The sequence below is a fragment of the Gavialis gangeticus genome, unplaced genomic scaffold (assembly GCF_001723915.1).
Source record: "Gavialis gangeticus isolate Ggan-Ray unplaced genomic scaffold, GavGan_comp1, whole genome shotgun sequence".
Taxonomy (NCBI): domain Eukaryota; kingdom Metazoa; phylum Chordata; order Crocodylia; family Gavialidae; genus Gavialis; species Gavialis gangeticus.
Window position 1 is genome coordinate 14,096,200 of NW_017729009.1, and position 25,832 is coordinate 14,122,031.

The 25,832-nt window shown below is 46.5% G+C and overlaps 2 protein-coding genes across 3 annotated transcripts in view; one reads left to right on the forward strand and one right to left on the reverse strand.

Annotated features, from left to right (window-relative positions):
• The first annotated feature begins 93 nt into the window (after positions 1-93).
• On the forward strand, positions 94-8,245 carry TCFL5 (transcription factor like 5). 2 transcript variants are annotated; one of them, XM_019510134.1, is made up of 6 exons: positions 94-813; positions 1,553-1,739; positions 2,418-2,580; positions 3,502-3,745; positions 5,064-5,205; positions 7,259-8,245. In XM_019510134.1, the coding sequence occupies exons 1-6, from the start codon at positions 146-148 to the stop codon at positions 7,379-7,381; spliced, it is 1,527 nt and encodes a 508-aa protein (XP_019365679.1). In that variant the 5' UTR covers positions 94-145; the 3' UTR covers positions 7,382-8,245. The 2 variants fall into 2 exon arrangements, with proteins under 2 accessions (XP_019365679.1, XP_019365681.1); XM_019510136.1 differs by having other exon boundaries at positions 3,505-3,745.
• A 119-nt stretch (positions 8,246-8,364) lies between these two features.
• COL9A3 (collagen type IX alpha 3 chain) overlaps positions 8,365-25,832 on the reverse strand; it is a 97,242-nt gene continuing 79,774 nt past the window's right edge. Inside the window, exons 23-32 of the mRNA XM_019510133.1 lie at positions 24,882-24,935; positions 23,874-23,945; positions 18,226-18,261; positions 16,644-16,688; positions 15,952-15,984; positions 14,800-14,946; positions 13,185-13,239; positions 12,281-12,463; positions 10,717-10,794; positions 8,365-9,394 (exon numbers count right to left, since the gene is read on the reverse strand). Of these exons, the coding sequence (XP_019365678.1) occupies positions 9,219-9,394; positions 10,717-10,794; positions 12,281-12,463; positions 13,185-13,239; positions 14,800-14,946; positions 15,952-15,984; positions 16,644-16,688; positions 18,226-18,261; positions 23,874-23,945; positions 24,882-24,935 (879 nt within the window). The 3' untranslated portion in view covers positions 8,365-9,218. The remainder of the gene's footprint in view (positions 9,395-10,716; positions 10,795-12,280; positions 12,464-13,184; positions 13,240-14,799; positions 14,947-15,951; positions 15,985-16,643; positions 16,689-18,225; positions 18,262-23,873; positions 23,946-24,881; positions 24,936-25,832) is intronic.

The window sequence follows — 25,832 nt, forward strand, 5'->3', positions numbered from 1 at the left end:
GCAGCGGCGGTTGCCCGGACCGGGAGGCGGTTGGAGCGGGGCCGGCGGCACCCCCCGCCCAGCCCCGGGCAGCTGCCTTGCCCCAGGCCCTCCCCCCCGCCGGGGCATCACTTGCTACTCACTCACTCACCGCGGCCCCCAAGCCATGTCGGGGTCTGGCGCCAAAGGGCGTCCGGCCCATGCCTCCCCGGGCCCCTTGGGCGAGCACAACCTGAGCTTCACCACCACGGACCTCAACCTGGTGGAGATGACGGAGGTCGAGTACACCCAGCTGCAGCACATCCTCTACTCGCACATGGAGGCGCAAGCCAACGACGGGGACATGGACGCCAGGCTCAGTTCGGCCCTCTTCTCGGCCTGCGGCGCCGCCGACGCCGCTCCGCAGCAGCCCGCGGCGAGCGCTGGTCCGGCCGGCTATTCCTCCGCCACCCCGGCAGTTTACCCGGTGGTTTGCCAGCCAGGGTTGGCGCCTGACACAGGTGGCACGGGCTCCGGCCAATGCTTGGGTCACGGGGACTTTCAGGAGCTCAGAATGATGCTGCTTAGCGAGTCGAATCTCCCCGCCAGCCAAGCAGACAAAACGCCCAACGCTAGCTGCGTAGACATTGCGGGGCACGGTTTAGCGAGGGCGAAGCACAGCGAAAACATGGCTGGGGCGAACAAAGAAAACGTCCTTCCTGACCATTCGCCGCCAGCTCCTGAGCCGCGGTCAAAATCCGCCGTCCGCGTCCGGCTGGAAGACCGGTTCAACAGCATCCAGGTGGAAAACCCGAGATGTCAGGAACCCCAAGAACCTGGAGCGACTCTTAACAAGTGTGTTATAACTCACTTTACTTTGGTATACTGTGACACCAAGTGTTTTCGTAGAGTTCGAATCACTCCGGAAATTCAAGTGTATGAACGGCAGCATTTTTTTTTAATATTTAAATTGATTAATGGTGTGTTTAGGACCAAATTAATGTCTGCTGGAGCTGGACAGGACTCCTGTTGGCCTCAAGCTGTGCCTGCTAATGTTCCAGTCTGAATTGGTTTAGTTGTGGGCACAGTACATTGACTTAGTTACTTTTACAATAAATACAGGAAATTGCTGGGTTTTCAGCTTTATTTTTAAAGCTCAAAATAAAGCTAAAGGCCTAGAGTGAGACTGGTCTCATTTTGCTGCTTCTAGCAAAAGTACTGGGCGTTTTACAGCTGATTAATAAAAGTGTCGGGGGAAATCGGCTAGTGTAATCTGGAAGGGCCCGATCGGAGCAGAGCCTGCATGCCTGCGTCTGAGCAGGATCAGGTCCTAAAACTTTGTACTCTAGAGAGCAGGCAGAAATAAATTTTGCAAAGCTGAGCCATCACTTGAATGTACCAAATCAAAGGGTGTATGAAGCTGATCTTCATTTGTCCTTGAAAAAGGAGTTAGGGGCATAGCTCTTAATGATCGTAGGTCTGTGCAGTAAGTGGACGTGACTTAACGACTCGCTAGAGGAGTATGTAGTGCTCGTTTTCTGCAGTTGTATGGTGAAGTAAGCTGGTTTGTTTTAATTTTTGTGTGTGTGTATAGTTTAGTAACGCTGATTCGTCAGCCGGCGGAACTGATGGGCGTTCCTCTTCACCAGCAGCCAAACAAGTGTACGACGTTAGTGAAAAACAAGACCGCTGCTACAACGACTGCCCTGCAGTTTGCATACCCGTTATTTAGCATGAATGCATGTTCTAGTACTGGAAACGTTAACCCTTCACAGGCACAGGTACATGGTCTTTTTTCCCCCATACTTGTAAGCTGGCTGATTTGCAATATTCATGTTATTCTGCATCTTATTTAATTTCTTGTAGGATTTATATAAATTGAGTCTGATAGCTAACCATTTTAAGTTTGAAATAGTGTGTTTCAATAGTGACTTAAGCAGCTATATGCAGAGGGATATATACTTAGCCTGTATGCTTCAGCTTCAAAAGTATTCAGTCAAAACGACTAAATTAGAATCACATTGCATACTAAAATTGTCCAAGCTAGAATGACCATTAGGTTTCTTATTAAAAGGGCATTTCTGCTTATTCATTCAAAGCACCATCTTCCCTCACGCCTGCACAGGCAACAGCAAGCAGCTGTTTACCAAGAGTTTTCTCCTGGTTCCCTCTTACGATTTCCTTTTGGCAAAAAAATAATGTCATTTGATTTTTCTTACAGTTGCTACAAACCAAGTCTAATAACTCAAATTGACATGCAGGAAATGTCCCAAGTGCAGTAGTAAAACCACACAGTCTGAATGTTGAAATTGCATGAACTGCAATTTCAGATGAGTTGAGAATAAAAAGCAATTTATTAATTATAGCTCATTGTCTCATGGGTCAAAACCTAATGTCCGCATCAGAAGACCAAATGTCATGCTCCTCTTTTCTCTTAACGTGTCCTGATTCTTTTCTAGAGCTCTGGAGCATCTTGTACTATTGTGGAAGCTACAAAACATCAAGACCTTGGATTGCCCAGGGCATTTTCGTTCTGTTATCATCAGGAAATTGAATCCACTAAACAGACAGTAGGTGCAAGGAATAAAGCTTTGCCTGAGCAAGTTTGGATTAAAGTTGGAGGTAAATTATTTAGGTTTTGAGTATTGTGCTTTCTGTGTGCCTAATCTTCCAATGATATTTTTGTTCTGATTTATTTTAATGATTTTATTTTTCTGGAATTAATGTGTTTTTACTGAGTTGGCACGGTGAAACCCGATGACATTACCCACCGTGCGCTTATTCTGTAGAAAATGTGAGACAAGATTTTCAAAAGTGCCCAGCAGCTAAAACTGTGGGGAGGCTTTCAAAGTGGCTGTCTGCTAAGTAGCTTGTAATGAGAAGAGTTGAAACTGTAGACGACTTTAAAAAATGTGTTCCTTTTTAAGTAGCCTGTTTTGAATGTAATGTTATACCAAGGATTAGTGCAACAAGCCCAGTTTGTACCTCTATAGACCGTGGGACTATCAATACCTGAATGAACACCCACCTAATTGTCGTTATTTCTGCAGGCATTTTGGAGGTGGTAGAGGGCAGGTGGGAATAATTGCAGCTAGGCTGTTATGGAAACATGGTAGTTTGTTAGCTCTGGGCCCCTGTCTCTGTCTCTCTGTTTCTGACCTCCAGCGATGTATAGAGACCTGCAGGACATCCCATTTTACCTTCTGAATATGAAGTTGGAAATGCTAGTTACCTCATTCATTCACACTTGGAGTTCAGCAGGCATTTTGCATTTTGAAAATATGAAATGTTAATGCTCTCCTTTTTCTAATAAATGTATATAGATAGCGATTCAGTAACATTATCAGTGCCATTGTCCATATAAACTATAACTGAGAATAAGTTATAATCACTGAGGCCTCATTTTCTAACAGTAGTTTCACTTTAGTCCTTCAGAATCAAATGTGAAAAATAAGGTTACAGCTAAATTCAGTGCATATGAAAGATTGACAGAGTGGGAGAATCAGAAATAAAGTTTTGCTTTTCCCTCCTTGTTTTGCAAAGAAGAAGCTTTATGCAAACAAGCAATAAATAAAAGAAGTTGCAGTCGGCTACGCCAGTTGGACACAAATGCAGACCGCAAACCCCTTGGTGAAATTCAGAATATGTGCGATAGCCAAAATACTACATCTGCTCAGGGTAGTTGGCAGGCAGCACAGTCAAATTCAAGTGTTCAGGCCCAAAATGGAATGCAGGGAGGAATCTCTCAGCGTCGGGAGAGACATAACCGCATGGAAAGAGACAGAAGGTAACTTCTCATGTTAAGTGCAGAGCTGCAATACCAAATATTTTGGAAGTGTGAATGAAGTTCACTATTCTTAAAAGACTTATTTTATAACGACAGAGTAGTTGGAGACGTTTTGCTTCATTTGTCATCTGGAGCAAATAGTGTTCCCTGGGTGAAATAAGTGGCATTCTCTTGGAAGCAAGTAAAGGACATTTTCAAAGTCTTTTTATATTGTTGATTCTACTACATTTGTAAGACAATCCAAAATGTGTAATAAAATCTTTCAGAGGATAGCCGTTTTATAACAATCGAGTATAATTCAAATCTGTAGCTAGCAGAAGGTGTATAATCATGATCTACATCTCAAGTCAGTAATTTAAAAATATGTATCTGTCTTCCCATAAACCAATTAACTGGCTCTTCGCAGCTGATTAATGAAAATTGCAAAAGACTTGTATCATTATGGTTGAACTGGATTTAGAAATATCCTAAGATGATAATTAATCAGATTCTGACTCCAAGCTCCATTTTACACTGTTTTTGGAAAGTTGGCCTGTAAGGAAAGCTGGCATAATGGTCAGCCAATAAAGTTGGCTTTGTTGACTTTATCCCATCTTCTCTGCATCATTCTCGGGCCTACCAAGGGTATGACGTGCTCTACCGATCCTTGTCTTAACGGAGTGGCCTAAGGAGGACCACTTCAGCTGACACGATCCTTTTACGATGCTCTGGGTTACACTGGGAGACTTCAGCCACTTTCAGAATGGAAAGTGCCCTGATCCAGCTTTTAGCTTGGTAGCTGGGGAGGAGGTGGGGGTGTCCTTGTAGGACATGGGTTTAAGTCCCTGCAGGCAGAGGGAAGAATTGAAGTGCAATTTCATACTTTCTGGGGAAGCTCTCTAAGGACCAAGGAGGCTGCTGCAAGGCGCTGTAATTACAGCACATCGGAGCAGACTCGATTAATCTGCATCCCTGTGCTTCAAGATGGCAGTGGGGGCACTTTAAAGTTCGTTTGATGAGCTTTTGTTAAAGCACCCCTGCTGCCACTTTGACGCAGGGGGATGCTGACAGACCAGGTGCTGTGGCACTTTAATTAGAGCAGCTCTCGGAGCCCCCCTACCCCCGCAGCACTTGTAAAAATGCCGTAAGATGTTGTGCATACTAAGGAACCACTGTCATCCTTGGTTGTGGTTTAAATTAAGAGGGGCCAGTTCTTTGAAAGAAAGTGTGTAAAGCCCTACCTAAGGGAGAAGTTTGTGGCTTAAGAAGACCACTGTGTAGGATCTGTATAAGCTATTTAAATAATTTGCTAAATTTATTATTTTGAATGTGGCTCTAGGCGCAGAATCCGGATTTGCTGTGATGAATTGAATCTTCTCGTTCCCTTCTGCACTGCTGATACCGATAAGGCAACGACTTTACAGTGGACAACAGCATTTCTGAAATACATTCAGGAAAGGCATGGGGATTCTCTGAAAAAGGTCTGTATCCCACAATCCAATTTTAGTTTTTCTAGTGGGTTGTTAAAAACATTTTACTTAAAAAAATCTATAACGATATCACTAAAAGTGAATGAAACAGTTCTGCTGGACTTGACTTTGCCACTCAAAAGAAATACCTTTTAATTTACTTTTTTCCTATTCAGTTTGAATAGGCATTATGAAAAAGTTTTCCTGACTTAAGCTCCTGCTGTGTGCTACATCGAACCATTCAGACCAAACAACGTTTGGCTTGTGGGCTTGGCACATTTGCAGTTTATGCCACTCCAGATGTATTTGCGATGTCCCAACGTATGAGCAGATACGTTCAAGCCAGATGGGCAGTTGGTGCTTTCTCTGTGCTGGTCTCATGACTCAGCCAACCCCAGGGGGATTCACAGAGCCAAAGCATGCTGGGATAGCTGCTCGGAGGCCCCCTCAGTGGTGAGCAGTGTATGCTCAGCCTCAGGAACATGAGCCCACTCCTGTTATATTGTAACTTTGCTACCCCCACTAAAATGCCGCACCTTTGGAACAGCACAAATTGACCGTGCGCCTAGGCCCTTGGGCATTGGGGAAGGAGGGGAAGGGACTGGGCACAGGCGGGAGGAAGGCAGCCACATTCGGACAATTAGGCCATCCCAGTTTTTCTTTACCTGCATTCGCTCATGTACCTTCCTCTGTAGCAGGGGGCTGGAGTGAGGAGGCCATGCAGGTAAGGTAGCAGGAGGAGATGGGCCTTATTCTTGGATCCCTTAAGTGTATTTTAACCCTTGCAACAGCAGGACATTGTCCACCGTTGTCCCCTTGCTTTACTTGTGAAAGGTTAAGGTCCTAGGCTGTGTGCTGGAATCAACCGTGTCATTTTAATAATAGATTAGACAAGGTTTAGGAGAGATGATTTATATGGGTAATCTTCCATGGGTTGATCCTGCCTCTGGACTAGATAACCTCCAGGGCTCGGGACAGACATTACACATAAACTGCTTTAAGTGATCAGAAACTGGTTAAGCCCGTAACAGAACAGGTGTTCAGTGCACATAAACCAGTTTGAAACTGACTGAAACCAGTTTGAGAGAAACATGGTTGAATGTAGTATCAGACTTAACTGATTTGGGGGAATGCCTGTTCACCAGAGCGCCCCAAGGGATGACAAGGTCCAACAGTCACAAACTCCTCCAAGACCATTTTAGGCTGGATATAAGGAAAAACTTCTTTACTGTCCGAGTCCCCAAGGCCTGGAATAGACTTCCTCCGGAGGTGGTGCACGCTTCTACTCTGGATGCTTAAGAAACATTTGGATGCTTATCGTGCTGGGGTCCTTTGACCCTAGCTGACATCCTGCCCTTTGGGCAGATGACTCGATGATCTTCTGAGGTCCCTTCCAGCCCTAATGTCTATGAAATCTATGCAACCGGTTTGTGCAATGTCTGTCCCAGACCCAGAGGTCCCTCCCAGCCCTACTTCTCTGTGATTCTATGAACTGATTCACCAGGCACTGGGAACACGTGTACTAATATGCAGAAGGTTTGGGGCCGCTGCAAAGGCTTCTCTAATAAAAAGGCTCTTGGTGAGATGGTAAAAAGCTGTGGCCTCTGGTACTAGCAGCCTCTCGGGAACCACAGCTCAGTTCAACCGCTTGGTAGAGTGGTCCTGTTTCCTACAAGACATCCTTGTACTCAGCTTGTTTAAGGGGCACCTGCCACACTGTTGTCATCACAGTCCTTGAGCTGTTCATTATCCCGCTGCCCCTGCAGAATATTACCTACATGGTTGCAGATGAAAAGATTGAGGCAGAGGGAGGCTGAGTTCCAGATCCTCAGCAGTATTTGTGTGTCTTGACTCCTTTTGGAGAGTCAAGTGGGAGTCAGGTGCCTAGATACCATAGGATGTCTAAGCCTAAGATGTCTGTGGCAAAGTAGGAAATTAGAAACAAGTTTCCCAAAGACCTTTCGGGTATACTCCGATTCCAGCATTTGCCCAATAGTATTGTAATAACATTTTTTGTATTTTTTTATTAAACGTGATAGTAATTCCTTTCTGTTTTTGATTTTAGGAATTTGAGACTGTGTTCTGTGGTAAAACAGGCAGAAGACTAAAACTAACAAGACCCGACTCACTAGTAACATGTCCAATGCAGGAAAATATGCAGAACAGTACAACTGTGGAGAAGAAATAGTATCAATTCCCAGCATTTTGTGGGAAAGATGGATACCTGATAACTTTGCATATTTTCTTCTGTGTTCACATGCCGGACTTCATCTCCTGTGGCTAATTTGAATTGATAGTATTCAAGAGTGACTTGAAAAATACAGTTTGTAAAAATACATAAATAGAACATTAAAGAAAATATTCTTTATTCAAAATGGAAGGATACCAACAATATTTATTTATCAGTGCCCTCTTAGAGAGGTGTGGGACTGCAGGCAACAAGAAAATGTCATAACAGCTCCTAATATTTTCCCCATTAGCTATCAAAAAAAATCCATTAGATTTTTTTTTTAACATGATATAGTTAGAATGGTTATGGAACATCAATTTTCTTATTGCATGTATTCAGTCATGAAGGAGCATTCCTATTAAATTATAAAGATGCCATTATAATGCTCATTTTGTTATTGGAACAGTGAGAAAATTAAATTATTTTTGATTGCACAATTATTACATAACTTGCAAATGCTATTGTATGTACTGGAGATCAGATTGCCAAGCATATAAAAATGTATATCCCATAGAATTAAAATGCCATGCAATGCTATTTGCATTGCTATTTAAATATGGCACTGTTTTAAATAGTTTTGCACAACCTGTCCAACAATTTCTTGTGTTGTTGCTTTAGTCCAAAAGTGGTATATTGTAAACAGTGAATGATTTAAATGGACGAAATATTTTCATATTAAAGACTAGTAATGGTGCTACTTGTTACTAAGCTGCAACATGTAGGACAGAAATCGATATCATTTGTGCCCTAAAAGTGGATGATGCTAACAGGTTTATAGTACACAAAAGTCACCCCAAAATAAATACTGTTGTAAATCACGGATACTTATAATTTTGCAGCAATTTATTTTCAAATAATTCTAAAGAGGAAGATGGAGTTAAGCAGAACAGGGTTCAGTATGTGTGTCTATATATATAATGACAGTTACAACATCACCAAAAAAAGGTTAAAAAAAATCCTTTTATTTTTACAACAGTTCATACAGTAATTTTGGCTTGCCTTTAGAAGAGCATCCTTTTTTTCTCTTGGGATTTCTTTCACAAATGCTGTGCAAATAGCTGAAGTAGAGGTCATGAAAATGCTGTTACTGAATATCCTTTATTATAACATGGAAATATACAGAAAATCTCCCTTGTAAAATTATAATATATACATTACACCCCTTGCAGGCATAGACTGCAAGAAGTTTAATATTTACTAGCCATGGCAAATGATTGAGGTATGGTCTGATGTCACGGTGGACAACGGATATACATGGGCAATGATCTTCGCTTAGACCCAAGTCTTCCAAGGTACTCAAGCTCTCAGTCTCCTATAGATCTCAGTAGGAGGTAGGTACCCAAGTATCTTTGAGAATCAGGGTCTTATTGCTGTACCCTGCACTACTGAAGTCAATGGGAGCAGCACCACCGAAAGCAATGAGCACTGGCTCAAGCCTTCACTCAAAATTGCCACAAGCTTTAGTACAATGAGGGAGATGATGGTAAAAGGAACAGCGCTTTCTCCTGCAGGTCTGTCCAACAAAGGGCGACAAGAAAGGTTGAGGTGGTTTTGCCATAAACATTCTAGATAATAACTGGGGGAAATACTTCTTTAATACCTTCCTAGTAAAGATTTTTACGTGATGCTTTCTTTTTTTTTCACAGAACTGAAATACTGTGGCAAAGTCTCCACTTTATTCATTTTACTAGAAGGAACCTCTGTCCATTTATCACTAGGAGGCTCCTCTCTGGCTTCATACAATGCACTGTTTACTTAAATATTCAGTCACTTCTCCACTTCTTTCAATGCTGGTTTATGACTTTTTGGAAGTCGATGCTCCAACAGCTCCCATGCAGGCTGACGTATCGCATATTCCTGGAGTCCCTTGAGCCCCGATTGCACCAGGCACTCCAGGATCCCCTGGGAGACCGGGGTCTCCTTGAGCACCATCCCGACCATCTTTACTGATTCCTGAAACACCGGGTGGTCCTTAAAGGAGAGAAAGAAAAACAGATTTAGCATGAAAACACTGCCTTTTATTTAGAGGCAAAATTAAAACTGGGAGATGGGGGCTTATATGCTGCATGTGTGCTACAGCTCACTAGGAACATGGGTCATCAAGGCTCTCCTGTCCTGGGTAGGCATACTGCCTACTGGGCTAGAGGGGCTTTTGGTTATAATTTAGTTATACCCACTGGGCTTTTCATTTATAATTTCAGCCACACTTCTTGGAGTTTATGCTGCATGCCTATACGCCCACAGCAGCATGAACAGACATTAAAGTTCTGGGTAGTCCACAATTGCATCTGAGCATGCAGCATCCTCAGCTGCACCGGCTGAAACTGTAACCGTCTCACGTGCATGCATTTAGTCACGTACGTTGGTGTCAGGTCATCATATGAGGCAAAGCAGAGTGCCACTGCGTGAGCTAGGCACCCAAAAACTGCATAATCTTCACACATCTTAGAAGCGACAGGGAAATCTGACTTTGATTCTCCTGTTTGGACATCACTTGCACAACTTGGGATCCTTTCAGTGTAGCTCCTTGGGAGTTAGGCTTGGTGAGGATGCCGGAACTGATAATGATGGTTTACGATGTGTAGTTACGTTCCTGGCTGTATCCAGTGCTGGTACAAATAGTTATGCCTAAACCGTGGGTGCAGGCCCACTGGGAACTACCACCCCCCTCTATGGTCAGAGGGAGGGTGACAACTACTGCTTTTTGGGAGAACAAATGACACAAGGGGAACGGGAGTGGAGGTTACAGCTTGCTAACCAGGGAGTGGGGCAGGGAACACCATGCACTGAACTCCAGCAGCATTCACTGTTCCCTAAAGGCAAGGGGAAGGAAGACTGCCCTGCAATCTGCCCAGCACAGCTGGGATCCCAGTAGTAGCTTGAACCAGAGACTCCCCAGCTAAGACCAATAAAGCATTAGTTGGATGAGCTAAGGTCTGAACTCATTCCCAGCCAGGGCTTGGAAGGAACTGAGAAAGCTGAAGAGCCACATCCCTAAAACACTGAGGAATGGGAGAGAGGCACGGGAGGGCCAAGGACCGCTCCAGCAGGCCGCGCTGGCTGGGTTCCACCGGGATTATGCAGCAATCACTCAAGGGAGGGAGATGCATAATAGTTGTGGGGAGAAAGAAATGCAGATACACCACACACTACACGGTCCCCCTACAGCCTTTATTTTGACCCAGAGCAATTACTGCCTCCTTGATTAACAGTGTAGTAGGCTGGGACTTTCCAAGTCGGTACTGTCATTATCTGGGTATTTAACAGTTTTGTTAAATGCTGCATCAACTTACCTTGAAGTCCTTGATCTCCATCAGGCCCATCGATGCCTTGGCCAGTAGCTCCTTTGTCTCCCCTTTCACCAGGGTCACCTGCAGGGATGCACATTTTCATTTAATTCAGACGTTGCTGATTTCAGTCCAGTTTGCCCTCATACCCTGGACCCTGTTACCAGATTTAGAGCTTGTGTGCAAGCATTTCCTTCGCTGCATGAGATGCCTACCCCCCCACACACTTTTTTACCATTATCTGCATCTCCGTCTCCTGGGTTCACACTACTGGCACTATTACCAGCCAAACAAAGTTCTTAAATGCTCTGTATAAAAAGCAGGCTTTCAAAGACACCTGCAACTTCAACAAAAAAAAAGGTCCATTGACTCAAATACGAGTTAGGTGCTTTGGGACAGTCCCATGGGCGACAGTGCCCAATCATAACTTTACCTGGCTAAATACCTTTAAAAGGCAACTTAAAAGTCCTAAATCTGCTGGTAATCAAATATCTTAACATGTATATATGGCATATTTGAACAGATAACTGTCAGATCTGCGTGCGCGCCAAACGTATCACTTGCTGTCTGCTTCGAACAGGCAGGGACAGAAAAGGGAAAATTACATTTTTGTAGGACCAAATGCTTCAGCGTGCTGCCCCCTGGCGTTTCATTCTTATCCTAGAGCACCTGCCAGGACAAGCAGGAGCCTGAAAAGCCTCAAAGGCTGGATTTGCTTTCAGCTGTTGCAACCCATTAGCCAAGTTACTCCTATTAACTGTCAGACACAGATCGGTAGCAACAAAACTCCATGCTTTGCACATTTGCTGATACAAAAGCTGGAGAATCAGACCCTGACTAGGCTTGAGAAACAAGACACTTCACCAGCATCTTTTTTCCCACACTTTGTCCTAACTCATACTCTTCATTTTGGTTGTTTGAGAGAGAGAAAGAGGCTTGATGGCTCATGACAAATGCATGTAGGAAGAACGGCTCTGCATCTGCCACCAGACACAACAGGTCAGTGCCAACGTCTCTGGTCTGGAGGGTTTGCAATCTCTACGTGCAGTGCGGGAAATCTACCTGGAGCCTAGAGATGGGTGTGTGTCATTTGAACAGACAGTGTGGAGTAAAATGCTCCAGACTAGCACTGGCATTTGCATCTCAGTGAGTGTCATGCTAGTGGCGCAAGGCAAGGCAAAGCTGTAGCACAGAATCAGAAGCAGCTCTTCACCCTCTCCTGCAAGGAGCGATAGGAGACCATCTGTTTTCTCAGTGATTCAGGCAACAGTAGGATGGTCTTGTAGGCACATACGGCAGCAGGGGAAGCAGGGTAGGGAGAGAGGGAGAAAGACTGGATACAACCTGTAGATGCTGCGGTCCCCAAGGTCAAGCCCTATGCCTCATTCCCTGACATGTTGCAGTGATGAGGATTCACTTTGTTTCCCAAACCACACGCCTACTTTCTACAGCTCTGGCACCTGCTCAGGCTTCCTGTTCTTCCCCTCTGAGGACCGGCTTTTGCAACAGTGAAGCTAGGAGGAGGCTTGCCATTTCCTCGGTGGGCACAGGATTGGGTGCTGCATCTTACCCCTTGGTCCAGGATCTCCAAGTTCCCCTGTTGGCCCTCTAAATCCAGGCGGACCACGAGCACCGGGATGACCAACTTTTCCTGTTGACCCAGGAGGACCTGGGGGACCAGCAGGGCCAGGCCGACCCATCATCCCAGGAGCCAAAGGCTTTCTCAGATTAGCAGCTAACTGTGCGATTTGTTCTGGAAGAGAAGAGTGATAACAGAATGAAAACTAGGTCAACTCTTGCTCGATGTGATGCCTGGAGGCTGCAGCCTTTCAGCTGTGTGACACTTGGGAGCAAGTGCAGCTCATAAAAGGAGAAAGTGCAGGCTTTGAGTTTCCCCCAGTGCAAAAACCCTGATTGCACAGCAAGGGCAGAATTACGGCTCTCAGAGGTGCATGCACACAACACCGGCCTGCTCCAACAGGAGCTACACGTGCCTAGTTGAGGCTGGAATCTGTCCCAGTAACACTCAACAATTGTTTCTGTTATAATATAACACTGTCAATAATGCAGGAGCCAAGTTGAATGGAAATTGATAGTAAAGTCATTGAAACAGAGTCACTGGTGTTAGCTGTCATCACAGTGGATTAAGGCCCAGCTGTACTGTGCAAAAACATTGGGAAGAAACATGAAAACCAGCTTATGTGGAGCAATATGTTGTTGTGCTATCGAGACTCAAATCCCATGGGGTTTGGCATCAGAGAACAGGGCTGCAGGGCCACGTGAGCAAATGAAGGTAAGCTCACCACGCGATGCTGCATGACTACTAACACAGATCCCCCGGGCAGTGGAATCCACACGGCTCAGATTAGTGCAATCACCATCAAAATAAGTAGCAACAACTGCTCACTAACTATAAAGCACCCTCATGCTTTGATGGAGTAACTAAAGTTCAGTCACCTCCCGGTGGCACTCACCGTTTATCATTTCCGAACAGAGCTCTCTTATATGTTGCTCGCTGGCTTCTTTTCCCTGGAGTTAACGAAATAATCCTGTCTTACACACAAATCATGTTACTGATAATCATCACGCTACTTGTCTCAGGGCTCAAAACACACGTCCAAGTGAGCACTGGTATAAAACAGAGGAGCTTTTATGGAGAAGAAAGAATTGTTCCTTCCTCCACAAGCTATCAGGGTAGCATTAATAATTCAGGTAGTATATTTAAGTTGTGGGTTTTTGACCTTGACAGGAATGGGAAACTTGATCTTTGAAAAACAAACAACCTCCCCCGCCCCGATTAATTTGAGTAATAAAATCATTTAATCCAACCAGGAGTCAATTTGCTTTTTCCAGGTACTGACTTGACTTGTATTAACTCACTTTCCTAGCGCTATCACCTATCTCATCTCATTCCAAAGAAACCAGATGTATCATCATACTGATGTAGCTCAATATGGTACATCAGTCACTGATGTGTCATCCCGAGAGTGGACTAATCCCCAAAGAGACAAGTCCTGGGAAGTTACTTTTCCTTCTATCCTTGCAAACTGTGTTCCTGTACAAACAAACCAGCTGGTCTTGCCAAGTCGATAGATGCACGGCTATCGATGCATGTTTGTACGCACAAATGCGATTAACGCAAATGCAAAATTAGAAGCTTGCTTGATGATGTTAAATTATTCTGGGCAGTTGTTGATGCCTGCAAATTAAGTCCCAGCTAAGACAGCTTTAAACTTGGTTGATGATGTCTACAGTTAAAATCCAGTGAGCCATCTTTGCTGATCAGAGGACACCACTAACGCACTGCAACACCACAGAGGACACTCACCCACTGAGAGTTAAACAACAGTGTTGTCCTTGTGGGAGACAGACCAGTCTCCTGTTTTCTTTCTTATCTTTACGTTTGCAATGTTCATTTATTTCTGTATTTTCTGCACCTCAGAAGGAGACGGCCTATCCCGGTTCACAAAAGACGTGCAACCTGCATAGTGACAATGCATGCTTGCCCCATGCTCAGCTGCAACCTCCTCTAGGGATAGTTCAACCCCCCTGCACCCGTCCTTCCTTGGCCCTTCTGACGGAGCCACTTAGCAGGGATCAATTTGGTGATGTAGACGCCTGCCCACTGGGAATGTACTGAGAGAACAAGATATACTTTCACATGGTTTCTGATGGTAACTTCACCCCTCATTGCCCATAGACTCCATGCACCCTTCCAGTCTGATGTCCCTAATAGCTTACACTACATTTGAATAAGCTACCCAGATGGGAAAAAAACATGGCATTTCTTTCTAAACCTGGCACTTTCATTCATTTCTTTCACTGAGAATTCCCTTTTTAGGGGGTGTGACTAGGGGGACTTCTCTTCTTGGCCCATTAGCTTGACTTGCTTCATAGCAACTAGCACGAGTACGGACACTTTCAGTACTACAAGGCATGGCCAGCAGTGGACAAGGGTACAAAAACCTGCTTTGTAGGCATATTCTAAGCAGAACATCCCTGGGTTGGGAATGCAGGACTCCGCTGCTGTCGGTGACCCAGCCATTCCCACCCGACACAGGACCGCGCTCGGAGAACAGCAGTACTCACGGGAGGGCCGTGTTTTCCTAGGATGCCGGGGACACCTTGCTCTCCCTGGTGGCCTATAGGTCCTGGATGGCCTGGGATCCCTGGCACGCCGGCAGTTCCATTGGGTCCTTGAATACCTTTAGGACCCACCTCCCCTCTTTCGCCTGCCTAAAGGGTGAGGAAAAAAAGCAGGTGTAAAAGAGAGGCTGGGCATAGTGTTACTCCCCCCTGGTACTTTGCCGCTAAGCCTTCCTCCCTGCTACTGCATTCTCCCTCTTGCTGCTAGAGCAGCTGTCCTGACTGCATGCGTCCTTCTGCAGCAGGTGTGCATGTAGATCCTGACTGTGACAGACGGTTTATAGACCGTGCCCAGGTTGCAGTGGAAGCAATGCAAGCAGCAACAGCAGTGCAAACCATTCCCAGGACACAACCAGTGCACGCAGGGGTAGCGTGGATAAGGTGGGTCTCTGAACAACGCAGCTCCACAAACCCACATCAGAGCTCCTGGGGTTCATGCCAACTTACTTCCCACTTCTGTGCGGATAGGGACTTAGACTTCGAGCACAGAAGCCTTTCCTGGTGCATTGCTGTGATGGCAATTAAAGAGGTTGCTGCTCATCTTATTCTTCCTAGGGCCACATTTCCCTCCCATCAAGAAGGGCTGGGAAGCAGGAAGTTTCCTTCCTGAGAAGTTTGATTAACTACCTTTTGCCTCCCCCACTTAATATGTGACACTGGGTTTTTTTTAAACAGTTCTCAGCTGGACTGCTTGTGCTTAAAGCTAAGCACGTGCATAGGGCCTTGTGGATGGGGTGCAGGGTGCAAAGTGACTCGGCCTGCCTTGCTATACACCACCATGGGATTTATGCACAGAGCAGAAGTAGCCCCTTAGGGACTGGCCTCAACATGTGCATGAAACCATGGAAGTCAAAATATATTATATATGAAAGGCTCAATTATATATTAAAGACTCAGCATCCCGAATAAAAGAATAAACCACCCATGGGACTGTATAACCCGAAGAGGCAATCACCACCCGTGGTACAGTATAACACCAAAAAGGAAACCACCCCCAGCGGTACTGTATAACCCCAAATAGCCAGAAGCCATTGGGATAAACACACTTATCGCATTAACACTTGTGGCTCAGAGCCTGCACCAGCTGCTACGTACCTCTCCTTTTTGCCCCCGGGGACCAAAAGGACCCTATGAAGAAAAGGAGGAAAATGGGGATATTTGAAAGAACACGCAACAGGAACAAAGACAGATATCGATGGACAGATCAATCGACCTAACTAAGCTCCTGGGAGCAGCACTTACTTCTGCATGGGGTTTCTGAGTGACACCTTAGGGTGCTCCAGCAATGCACACAATACTTCTTCAAGCAGGGGCGCAGCCCAAAGAAGCCAAAGGACCCAGAGAAGAGAAAGGCTCACCCTGTTATGTGTCCTTTTAAGTCACACAAGCCTGCTCTGCTATGGGGAGCACCCTGGCCTTTAGAGCAGAGCTGGGTCACCTACTCAGGGATGCCATTTCCCTTGGTGCCAAAGCAGGGGCATAGCTCCTATGAGTGCAGGCACAGGACGGAGAGCAGGGGCACAGAGGTGCTGGGGTGGACAGCACTTGCAAAGGATGGATCCCTTTAGCCTTGCTGGGAAAACTAGAGTGATTTCTCTTGTATTCTCACATGTTACAGCTGGACTCAGTCCACAGGCACCAAGCTGGCCCCTTCAGGGGTGCTAAACCTGACATGCTAAGGGGCACTGAGGAAAAAGCTAATGGGGGTAGTGCATGCAGCCGGCTTCCTGCACCTCTGGGTCCAGCTCTTTGGTGATTTGTTTCCCTTGGATTTAAATGATGCCTACCAGTTCTCCTTTGTCACCAGGCAGGCCATCCGCTCCTGCAAAGCCCTGGGAAGAAATCAACAGTGTTAGTACACCAGGAACCTTGCCAGTGGGTGCATAATACAGTGATTCACAATCACGTGCTTTACTTTCCAGGGGGAGTTTACTTCCTGGGCACCCAGACAGACCTGTGCATCCTGAATACCCTCAACTCCCATTGGGAGTCAAGAGCATCCAGAGCCTTTCAGGGTCACAACGACAGTGGGAGGATTTTGTGCTTAGAAAATAGATGTTGCAGCATTGCTGGTCTTGTACATCGCCAAGTGTGCTTCGCAACACCAAAGCTGTGGCAAAACTTTACTAAGAGCTTCCCCTGTTCAAGGTCCCTGCAAACTACTGCAGACCGGCTTGGAGGCAATGGCAGCAGATATCTACAGGTAACTCCCTGCAACCCACGTAGATGACTCCCTGCCAAGTCTGTTAACTGGAGAAAAAAATAACCTCCTTCTCCAAAGGAGGATCTGCCCCGGGTTGGCCTCTGAAACAAAGTGCCTGAGGGCACTTCGCACAAGCCTTTAAACTAAACCTACAAATCCTAAACTTTACTAAAACCCAAACCTCCATGGGCAAGAGCTCTGGGTCTATCCCTAGGGTGAGTAGCAAAAATATTGGAAACCTGGTGGCTAATTATTATGCAGCCATTTGATTTCAGAGTCGAGCTCATTAAGAGGGCACAGGCCTCCCGAGAGTTGCTCGGCGACTGGCTCTGTACAGCGATGCTGAGCCGTTAGGATAGCCTGTTTCCCACTGAACCGACAGAGGGAGCTTGTAATTCATAGATAGCGAGAGACAACATAAGGGCGCAGCACCGTACGAGCTGCTTGCCCATGTGTGCAGGATAATGTACACCTTCCAGACACTGCTCACAGCAGCACGCATTTCCTGCGGGTAGTAAGCAGTGTTACGTTGCCTATAAAGGCTTAGACTTGCAGTTAAGATTTACATTTCCCAGAACCTGCTGAGCTTAGAGCACGCCTGCCCTCCAAAAGCAACAAGGAGGTGGCTAGAAGTGGAAATTGTGATTTGAAACCATATAGATGTTTGTTGGGTATACAGCATGCCACTTCCTGCAGAGATAAGGGCTCCACCGCTGTACATCGTTGTATACTTGCCACCAGTTGGCTCAGCAGTTCATCCATTGAATTAAACCAAATACAGATGTTAAGCAGCAAAAATTTACTAAAGACTAAGTGCTCCTCATCTGTTAGTCTTCAAATCTTACCTGTTTACACATCTACTTGCATACGTTCACCAAAGGGGATTTGGTTTTGAGTGCGTTAGATGTTGCTAGGTATGATGACTGGAAGACAAGTATCAAGGGCACCACATTTTACATAGAACAGCTCCGCATTTCTTTAAAAAAAATACATCACACACAGAAAATAAATTGGAAGGAAAAAAAAAAGCATTGTCTGCATCGACTGCCTAACCTGCTAAATTTTAGCTAGTGATGCTGTGATCAAGCTAGACAGGAGAGCTGCGACCTGACTTCAGTGTGAAAGCAACCAGAAAAAAAAAAGACCAATTCAAAGTCTTGACTCACCTGGTTCCCTTTGGGGCCAGAAACTCCTGTAGCGCCCTGGGAACAAAGCAAGAGAGGGTGGATGAACGCGGCACTGTTATAAACCGTTTAGCACAGTCAGGTGCTCGTTCCCTGCGCACCAAGAGGTCAGGAACTACATCTGCCATTGCCAGCAGAGAGGAGGGAGGCTGGACAGGAATCGGACCTCGCGCTACTTAGAAGGAGCGAGCGATGTTAGCGTTCAGTTTGCTCGATGGCCAGACCCGTAATGAGTAGGGTTTGCATTTCTTGCTGAACAGTTAGGCTACAACTAAATCACAAGAAGATGTGTTATATCCTCCCCCAAGCCAACTCCCCCAGAGTTGCTCCATCCAGCCAACGTAAAATACAACATTCAGGAAGGGGGCCAGATGCTCCCCTCCATTTTTTCATTGCGGTCACCACATGGCCTAATCCAGGGCTGGACACAGGCATAGGGAAACTGGGCACCAGACAGAAAGGGGGCCCACAACACTTTTTCTGTTGTCCCATTATTATTATCATTATCTCGGCGAAGGGGGGCCCGATACTAAAAGTTCACCTGGGGCCACCAGAAGTCCAGGTACGGTGCTGGCCTAATCCGTATGAGACGGTTGTTTTCTGTTGTCCTGCTTGGTTCCCTGAACATAGCTAACACGAGTGCATTTATTTCAATTCACATCAGGCTTACAAATTTCAACTTCTTCACTCACCTCAAGGCAAGGAAGTCTTCTCCAAGGGGCAGGTAAAATATCCTCATATTTTTTATCATCATCATCATAATATAAAGTAGGAGAATGGGTTATGTGCTAGGGCAGGTTGATGTTCAGGATACAGGATCCTTGCCAAACTATCATTTTTCATAAGGGTTTCGGGTTGGCTGTTGCTGGCTTTGGCATCCACAGAGAAACACAACCCGGGGACTGGGTGAGGAGGACACGCTCGGTCTGGTACCCGATGAGGCCGGATGTCCAGAGACATGCACGGATTTTAGGTGTTGAAGCAAGGAGCTGCAATTTTGCAGCCAGGTGTAATTTAGGCATTTCATGAACAACTGCACCAATTTGGGACTCTCAGACAACAAAACCAGACACTTCGAGGCCTTGGCCCATGACTGTTGATTCGTTCAACAGAGCCAAGAACTAATTCAGGTTTGGAGGACCTCAGTCTTGTCTGTCATGCTGGGTGGATTCAGCAATTACACACTTGGAGCAGAAGCATTAATCGTGATAGCTGTTGGAAATGTGTCATTTTTGCATAACTGGACCTCGAAACGGTGCCAAGAAAACAGCACGAGAGAAGAGCGCAGACACAGAGTCAGTGCATGCTGTTTCACTGAAGGAAAGGGCTGCAGATTATTAAAAGCTCAAATTTCTATTAAAATGATTTTCCCTGCAAACCAGACCAGACAGCCTGGAAATGCAGAAAGCAATCCAGGCATTTATAACCTTCTTTTTAAATGCAGCTGTAGCAAAGGCAGGATTCTTCCTTTAGGCCTAGTCTGCTCCTTCAGACCAGATAGTCCCAGGGCCCCACGACAGTTTATGGCATAAGAAATAGCCCAGTCTCTGGAGACTGTCCCCTGAGGACTGCTTCTTAAGAGAAATGACTGACCCGATGCATTTGGATTCTGAAACGTTTGGTTCATCATAAAACGACTCCTGGCAGTAGGAGCAGGAGTGACAAGAATAGCCTCAGAGCAACCAGCTCCATATTCACTGGCAGTTTTCATGTTTGCCTGGCTCTATTAAGGTGTTTTCTTATCAAATTCAAAGTACCTCGTAATAATCAATCACATAGATACATTGCTGTAGAAGGAGGACATCGTACTAGTACGTGTGCACCTTCAGGGTTGTAATTAGGAATTCGATCCTAAAATAAATTCTTATGGTAAATATTTTTGTGAACTCACCCTAACCGATGCAAATAGAAAAACACCACGTGGCTCCCAGGTATAACTGTAGCATCATCGTATAGGTCATGGTACGCTACCCTGAAGCTCCTGTATTTTCCACACAAGAATAATGCACTTCCTAATATGTTACTTTGCATTTCTGGAGGCATGCAGCTGCAAGCCTGTGAAATAGCAAGGCAGTGGCTGTTAAATCCCAGGGGTAGGCATAAGTGTCCATGCAGAAAAAATCATTCAACACCTTGGGTCAGTCAAAAGTGATGTGCCAGTTGCAGTTGGCCAAAATACTGGTACAGTATAACTATATACATCCTATAAGCCAGGAGGTCTGTGCGAGTCCGTCAGGGAGACACGACTCAGCGAGCCAGATTTTCAATAGTGTGCTTGCATACACATTGTCTTCTGCAATACAGGATATTGGAGCTGCCAGCTACAGTGTTTGGCTTTTTAATTCAGGCTGTAGAGACTAGGGCTCCTCATTTCACCCCCAGGCACCAGCAAAGAGAGGGGCAGTATGTTCCACTCCCCAAACTACGGTCCCTCCTAATGGCAGTCATAGTAGTTGTGCACACGGAGAGTTAATTCAGTATATAACTGAAACCATAATGATGACCAGAACTACAGCAAGGTGATGTGCAAATTAGGGATTTGGTTATACCTGGCTGCATGGACAGTCTAGTGCAGTGTTTCTCAACCTTTTAATTGGCAAGTACCCCCTAACTTCTGAAAAATTTAATAAGTACCCCAAAACTCAATTTTCCAGGGGATTTTATATTTACAGACTAATGTGTGCCATATGTTGGAAGAAGAGCTGTGTATATAAGGCCGTGATATGACAGATGTTTGATGTGGCGTGGGTTGGGCTGCCACCTTTTACACCAGGGGTGCACAATTCAAGTAGGTACCTGGGTTAGAGGTGATGTGGGCCAAAGCTAGGAGGGCTGAACCCAGTGCCGCGCGAAGCACAACATGCCAAATTATTACCAGAGCTGGGATTTTCCAAGACACAGTTAGGACTGGCCCAGAAATGACAGTGGGATGAGGGCTCTCAGTTCCCCTGGACTTTCCCGTCTTAAAACCTTAGGTTTTGTAGCTAACAATCTTTCTAAGTCTTGACCCGATGTCCTGGAGGCTGGGACCCCCCCGCCCCCGAGAAAAAATTCAGGTGATCCAAGGAAAAGCAAGTAGATCCACACAGCTCCTACCTCATTTGATGGGAGCAGGAGTCGAGGGGTTTGCTACACTTTTTGACAGCACCTTGCTCTCCGTTTGCTTCTTGATATGGGGATTTAGTTTTAAGGGGCATCCTTCGCTCGGACCATACCTTTCCCTTGCGGCATCAGTCTGCATCCGTGCAGTACACGTTGGCTCTATAATATCGTCACTGTGCTAGCTTGTAGACGCACAGTGTCTGCAACTGAGAAGCGCTCTGTGTAACCTGACTTAACCCAAGGCTCATCCTGGCCGTGCACAGAAGCCCATTGTGCAAGCCCTGGTACACCCAGGAGGCTAGTTTACACAGAGACTTGACTTAACACCCAGCCACTGTTTCCTGCAGCCCCTCAACAGCCAATGCTGGCTTCTTCTAAATGGGAAGAAAGCCCTTGACATCAAACAAATGGATTTCTCCTTAAACTCTGGCCGTCCAGAGCCCAGGAAGGTTCCATTTTTTAAAGGGAAGGAGGGGAAATACTGAGAAAAATGTCAAAAAGGAGGAAAAAGAAACCCTAAACAAACATCTCAATCACTGAGTCAGTCGAAATGCAACTCTCCTGCACACTAGGGATCCTGCATGTCAATGAAATCTGCATGGAAGACTATCAATGCCACGGTCCGCCTGGCTGCGGTCCGGTCCAGAGAGTGCTCTGAAACGAGCCCTCCAGTCTCACCAGAGCCGGACTTCTAGGGACTTGGGTGGAGCGGTGCAAACACTCACCGGCTCATGTTTCCCACCCTTTTTTTCCTGCTCTAAATCCTTCAGTCAGGCTTTTTATGTTAACCAAACACACACAGCGAGAGCCTGGCTTGTGGGACCCTCCCTGCAGAAGCCAGCTCTCACAAGCCTACAACTGTGATTTGGGTTTGCAGTCAAGTGAAGCCTCGATGGGAAGGCTCCCTATGACCGGAGAACTGCTGCCATGCCCGGGGTCCTTACGCTCGAGGTCCCCGCTTTGTAGCATCTGAGCACTTGGCCAGCTTCCCTGTCTTTATCCTGACATTGCTCCTTCGAGTAGGGCTCTGTCCTTTTACCCCATCTTCTGGGTCAGAATCTAAGGCAGAGAGACCCTGATTTGCTCAAGATCCCCCAGGAAGTCAGTGCTAGAGCATGGAGGCCAGCCAAGATCTCCAGCCAAGCTGTAACCACTGAACCACAAATCCTCTGAGACACCGGCACGAGAGAGGAGTGCACCTCCCTCCCCAGCAGCCCGGTCTGAGGGGCTTTCTGCAATGCAGTGCTGCCAGGGCAGGGCTCAGCCCTGGTGCGGGACTGTTCATGGTGAGGGGCTCGCAATCCCAGCCCAGTGCTAGACACACTGCCCACCCTGCAACACTCTTCATTTTAGCATAAAACACCAGGCAATAAACAACCCTGCAGCAGCCCAGGCAAAAGGACCAAGCAGCACACTGAATCCCCAATGCCTGGGACCCCAGGGGTACTCGGGCCTGGTTGCTGAGCCCCCAATTCCTTGCCATGAGCTGCAGTTGCAGGGGGTAAAATGGAGGTAAGCCAATGACCTGGATCCATGCAGGTCGGTGAGCTCAGCCTCTAAGGATTGGGATTGCCCGCTGCAGCAGCAACAATCACTTATAGGCATAAAACCGAGGCTGCAAAGTGCAAAGCAGGAGGTCAGGTGGAAAATCAGGCTCTCAGAGTTTCTGGCATCCCTGCCAAGTCAGCTGCTCGTGCTCCACTGTCTGCCAGCCAAAGCACATGAGCTGGTGCGTCTGCTGCACTGACGGCATCGCTGTGCTCTTGTTGTCCAGTATAAGGGCAGTGGCTCCACACCCCCAAAAGGTGAAATCCTGCTGTGCAGCCAGAGGGGTTTACTGCACCGTTTGCAGTGCAGGGAAAATGTATACATCTCTGCGTTAACCTCAGCAGAGGCAGGGGCATGCTGCCGACAGACCCCGAGCATCCCCGTAAGGACCGGCACAGCACCCAGAGTGGAGAATACTTGCCAAATAGGAAAGTCCCTTGTTCTCTCATCCTTGGGAAAGCAACTATGGATTTCTAAGGTTGTGGAAGACCAGTGAAAAGGTAAAGGGGGGAGTAACAGGGGCAGTGCCTTGGGATGGGGATGACTTTATGGCTTGGTGAATCAGGTATATGCTATGCATAACTGCCCCCAGCCTGTCTGTATCCACCTCGTACATACAGATGAGAAACTGCTTGGGACAAGCCTTGCCTTTTCGATCTATGTCCATTCAGTGCTGGGCCTGGAGCAGAGCCGTCCAACAACTGACCTCAACGCCCGCAGCAACAGCCGTAAGAACCGATTCTTGCCCCTGCTCCTCTGCAGCGATGGGGCAGGGGTTTGTCTGGCACCTCCTGCACTCCTTAGTTTTCATTTGTCTACATTTTGTATGATACGACATTCAACAGAGCTCCTCCAACCTTGCTCAGACAAGTCACAGATTCCAGGATCCGGATCCAGGCTTTGGTTTGACGCACCCAAAGGCACGAGCTGGGATGCAAACCCAGCACATACACGGCCCCTTGGGAGATTTCTTTCCTTACCCTCTCACCAGACTCGCCACGGATCCCAGTCGGGCCAGGAAGTCCGGGTTCCCCACTGGCACCTTTGGGTCCCTGGAGGGAACAAAAAAGGCAGACATCTTACAGTCACAAGAGCCCGTGCAGCTTTTAATGGCCCTGGTTCATTTTACTGAGCAGAGTTGCGAATGCTGAGTCTCTTTTTTCTTCTCCCTTCTTCCAAGCACAGCTATCAGCCTGCTCTCTGCCCCCGATCCCAGCACACCTCATCTTCTTCCAGCTGCTTATTATTCTTGCTTGCCCTGCACTGTCTCTACGGCCCTACCTCCTGCAGGAAGCATCGCGGAGGTCCTCAGCCCATTCATTACCAGATGTTGCTTATCCAGACTAGACAAAGCCATGTTGTTGGAAGCAATGGACCCCAAACCTGGGCTTCAGGAAGCAACCAAACTTCAATCCAGCAACACGGGGCTTTTGCCAGAGAAGCTGATTTCAGCCCAGGCACTTTGCCAGTACGACGGTGACTTCCAGCCTAGGTTGCACACCTCATCATGCCCCTGGAGGACATAGTGATGCCAGGCCAAGTTTGGACTGTGTCCCCAGTCTGAGTGAAGTTTTGGGCAGTGCTTGCATCCTACTTCCTTAGGGGTAAAAAAAGGTCCCAGGGTCACAAAGGGGAAAGGACACTTAAGACAGTGGGGCTGGGACTGTTCAGGTAAAGGATGAGCTGTAGTCAGGCAGCTTCCCTCTTTATTTGTTAGATGATGATCTTCCGAGGTCCCTTCTAGCCCTAATGTCTATGAATGTGGCTTCATTTGCTACAGGCGACACAATAGGCTTATTAGCTGCTCTTGTTCTTTTGCTATTGTCTCGTATTACTGAAGGTGCAACTGGATCCTGATTAAATGAAATCTATTCATGTCCTAATTTGTCACTACCCCCCAATTATCCTTCCCAGAGGCTTGCAGGGAAAACACCAGCCTATTGTTAACGGGATGTGTATTAAACTACCTTAATTGCTAGTTGACTGACCTGAAAGCCTCTGATACCTGGGGCTCCCATTGGGCCTTGAAGGCCAAGTGCTCCCTGCAAAAGAGAAGAATACAAATCGTTAAGAAAGATCGTTGAAGCCCAATGAAGTCATGAATACAGTTAAATTGGTTTTGTTCTAATGAGGAGGAAGCCTGCAAAACCCATACTCCAGAGCCGGCTTCCCAACAGCCTGGAGGCTGAACAGCTGTTATGGCACTGCTTAATTGATCTTCCTGTTGTCACCCGGAATGACAACGATTATTTCTGTTGTATTTAATGCTTAGGCTCATTAATAATGCAAGAGACTAGTGGCCATGCCTAGGGATAAGTATGAGGTAAGTGCTATGGATGCTTTCCGCATACACCCTTGTCATCACCGGTCTCATCCAACACAGCCCTGCCATTCATCCTCAACGCGGTCGGCTCAGACTCCAGTTCAACAAGGCATTTAAGCATGCGATTAAACCCACTGAAACGAGGTGGGTTCCCACCACTCACAACCACCTAAATGGTGCTTTTGGGATGAATGCATCTCCCATGGAGATTTCTGAATTGCTTAAGTGTAGTGGATCAGATCTTAAAAATATGCGTTTCAACAGTTGTTATTTTTATTCTCTGGCAGTCGCTGTTCGAGAGATCATTCAAAGTCAGGGGAAAAATTGAATGCCAAAGATAAATGCTTTTGCAACACTCTCAATTCCCAGCCCACTTCCCTCTTTTGCAGCTGAAGGCCGTTGCTGTCCCTGCCCTGTTCTAGCTGGGAAGGAGGGGTTTCAGGGAGAAGAAACAGTAGATGGAGTTGCTTTGAACTCCAAAACAACTTCATCACGTGGGCATAATTGTATGCAGGGGAAGGAAGTTAATTGAGTCACTGAACTGTTTTTCAACTCTGAGTTGTCAGATGAAGTTAGGCAGAAAACTGGCAGTTATAGAAACAGGCTGTGCGGCCTG

Excerpts from the sequence above, each read along its gene's own strand:
- TCFL5 (XM_019510134.1), top strand. The coding sequence starts at position 146 with ATGTCGGGGTCTGGCGCCAAAGGGCGTCCGGCCCATGCCTCCCCGGGC. Across the intron at positions 3,746-5,063 it reads CGCATGGAAAGAGACAGAAG|GCGCAGAATCCGGATTTGCT; the intron begins GTAACTTCTCAT and ends ATGTGGCTCTAG. Across the intron at positions 5,206-7,258 it reads ATGGGGATTCTCTGAAAAAG|GAATTTGAGACTGTGTTCTG; the intron begins GTCTGTATCCCA and ends TTTTGATTTTAG.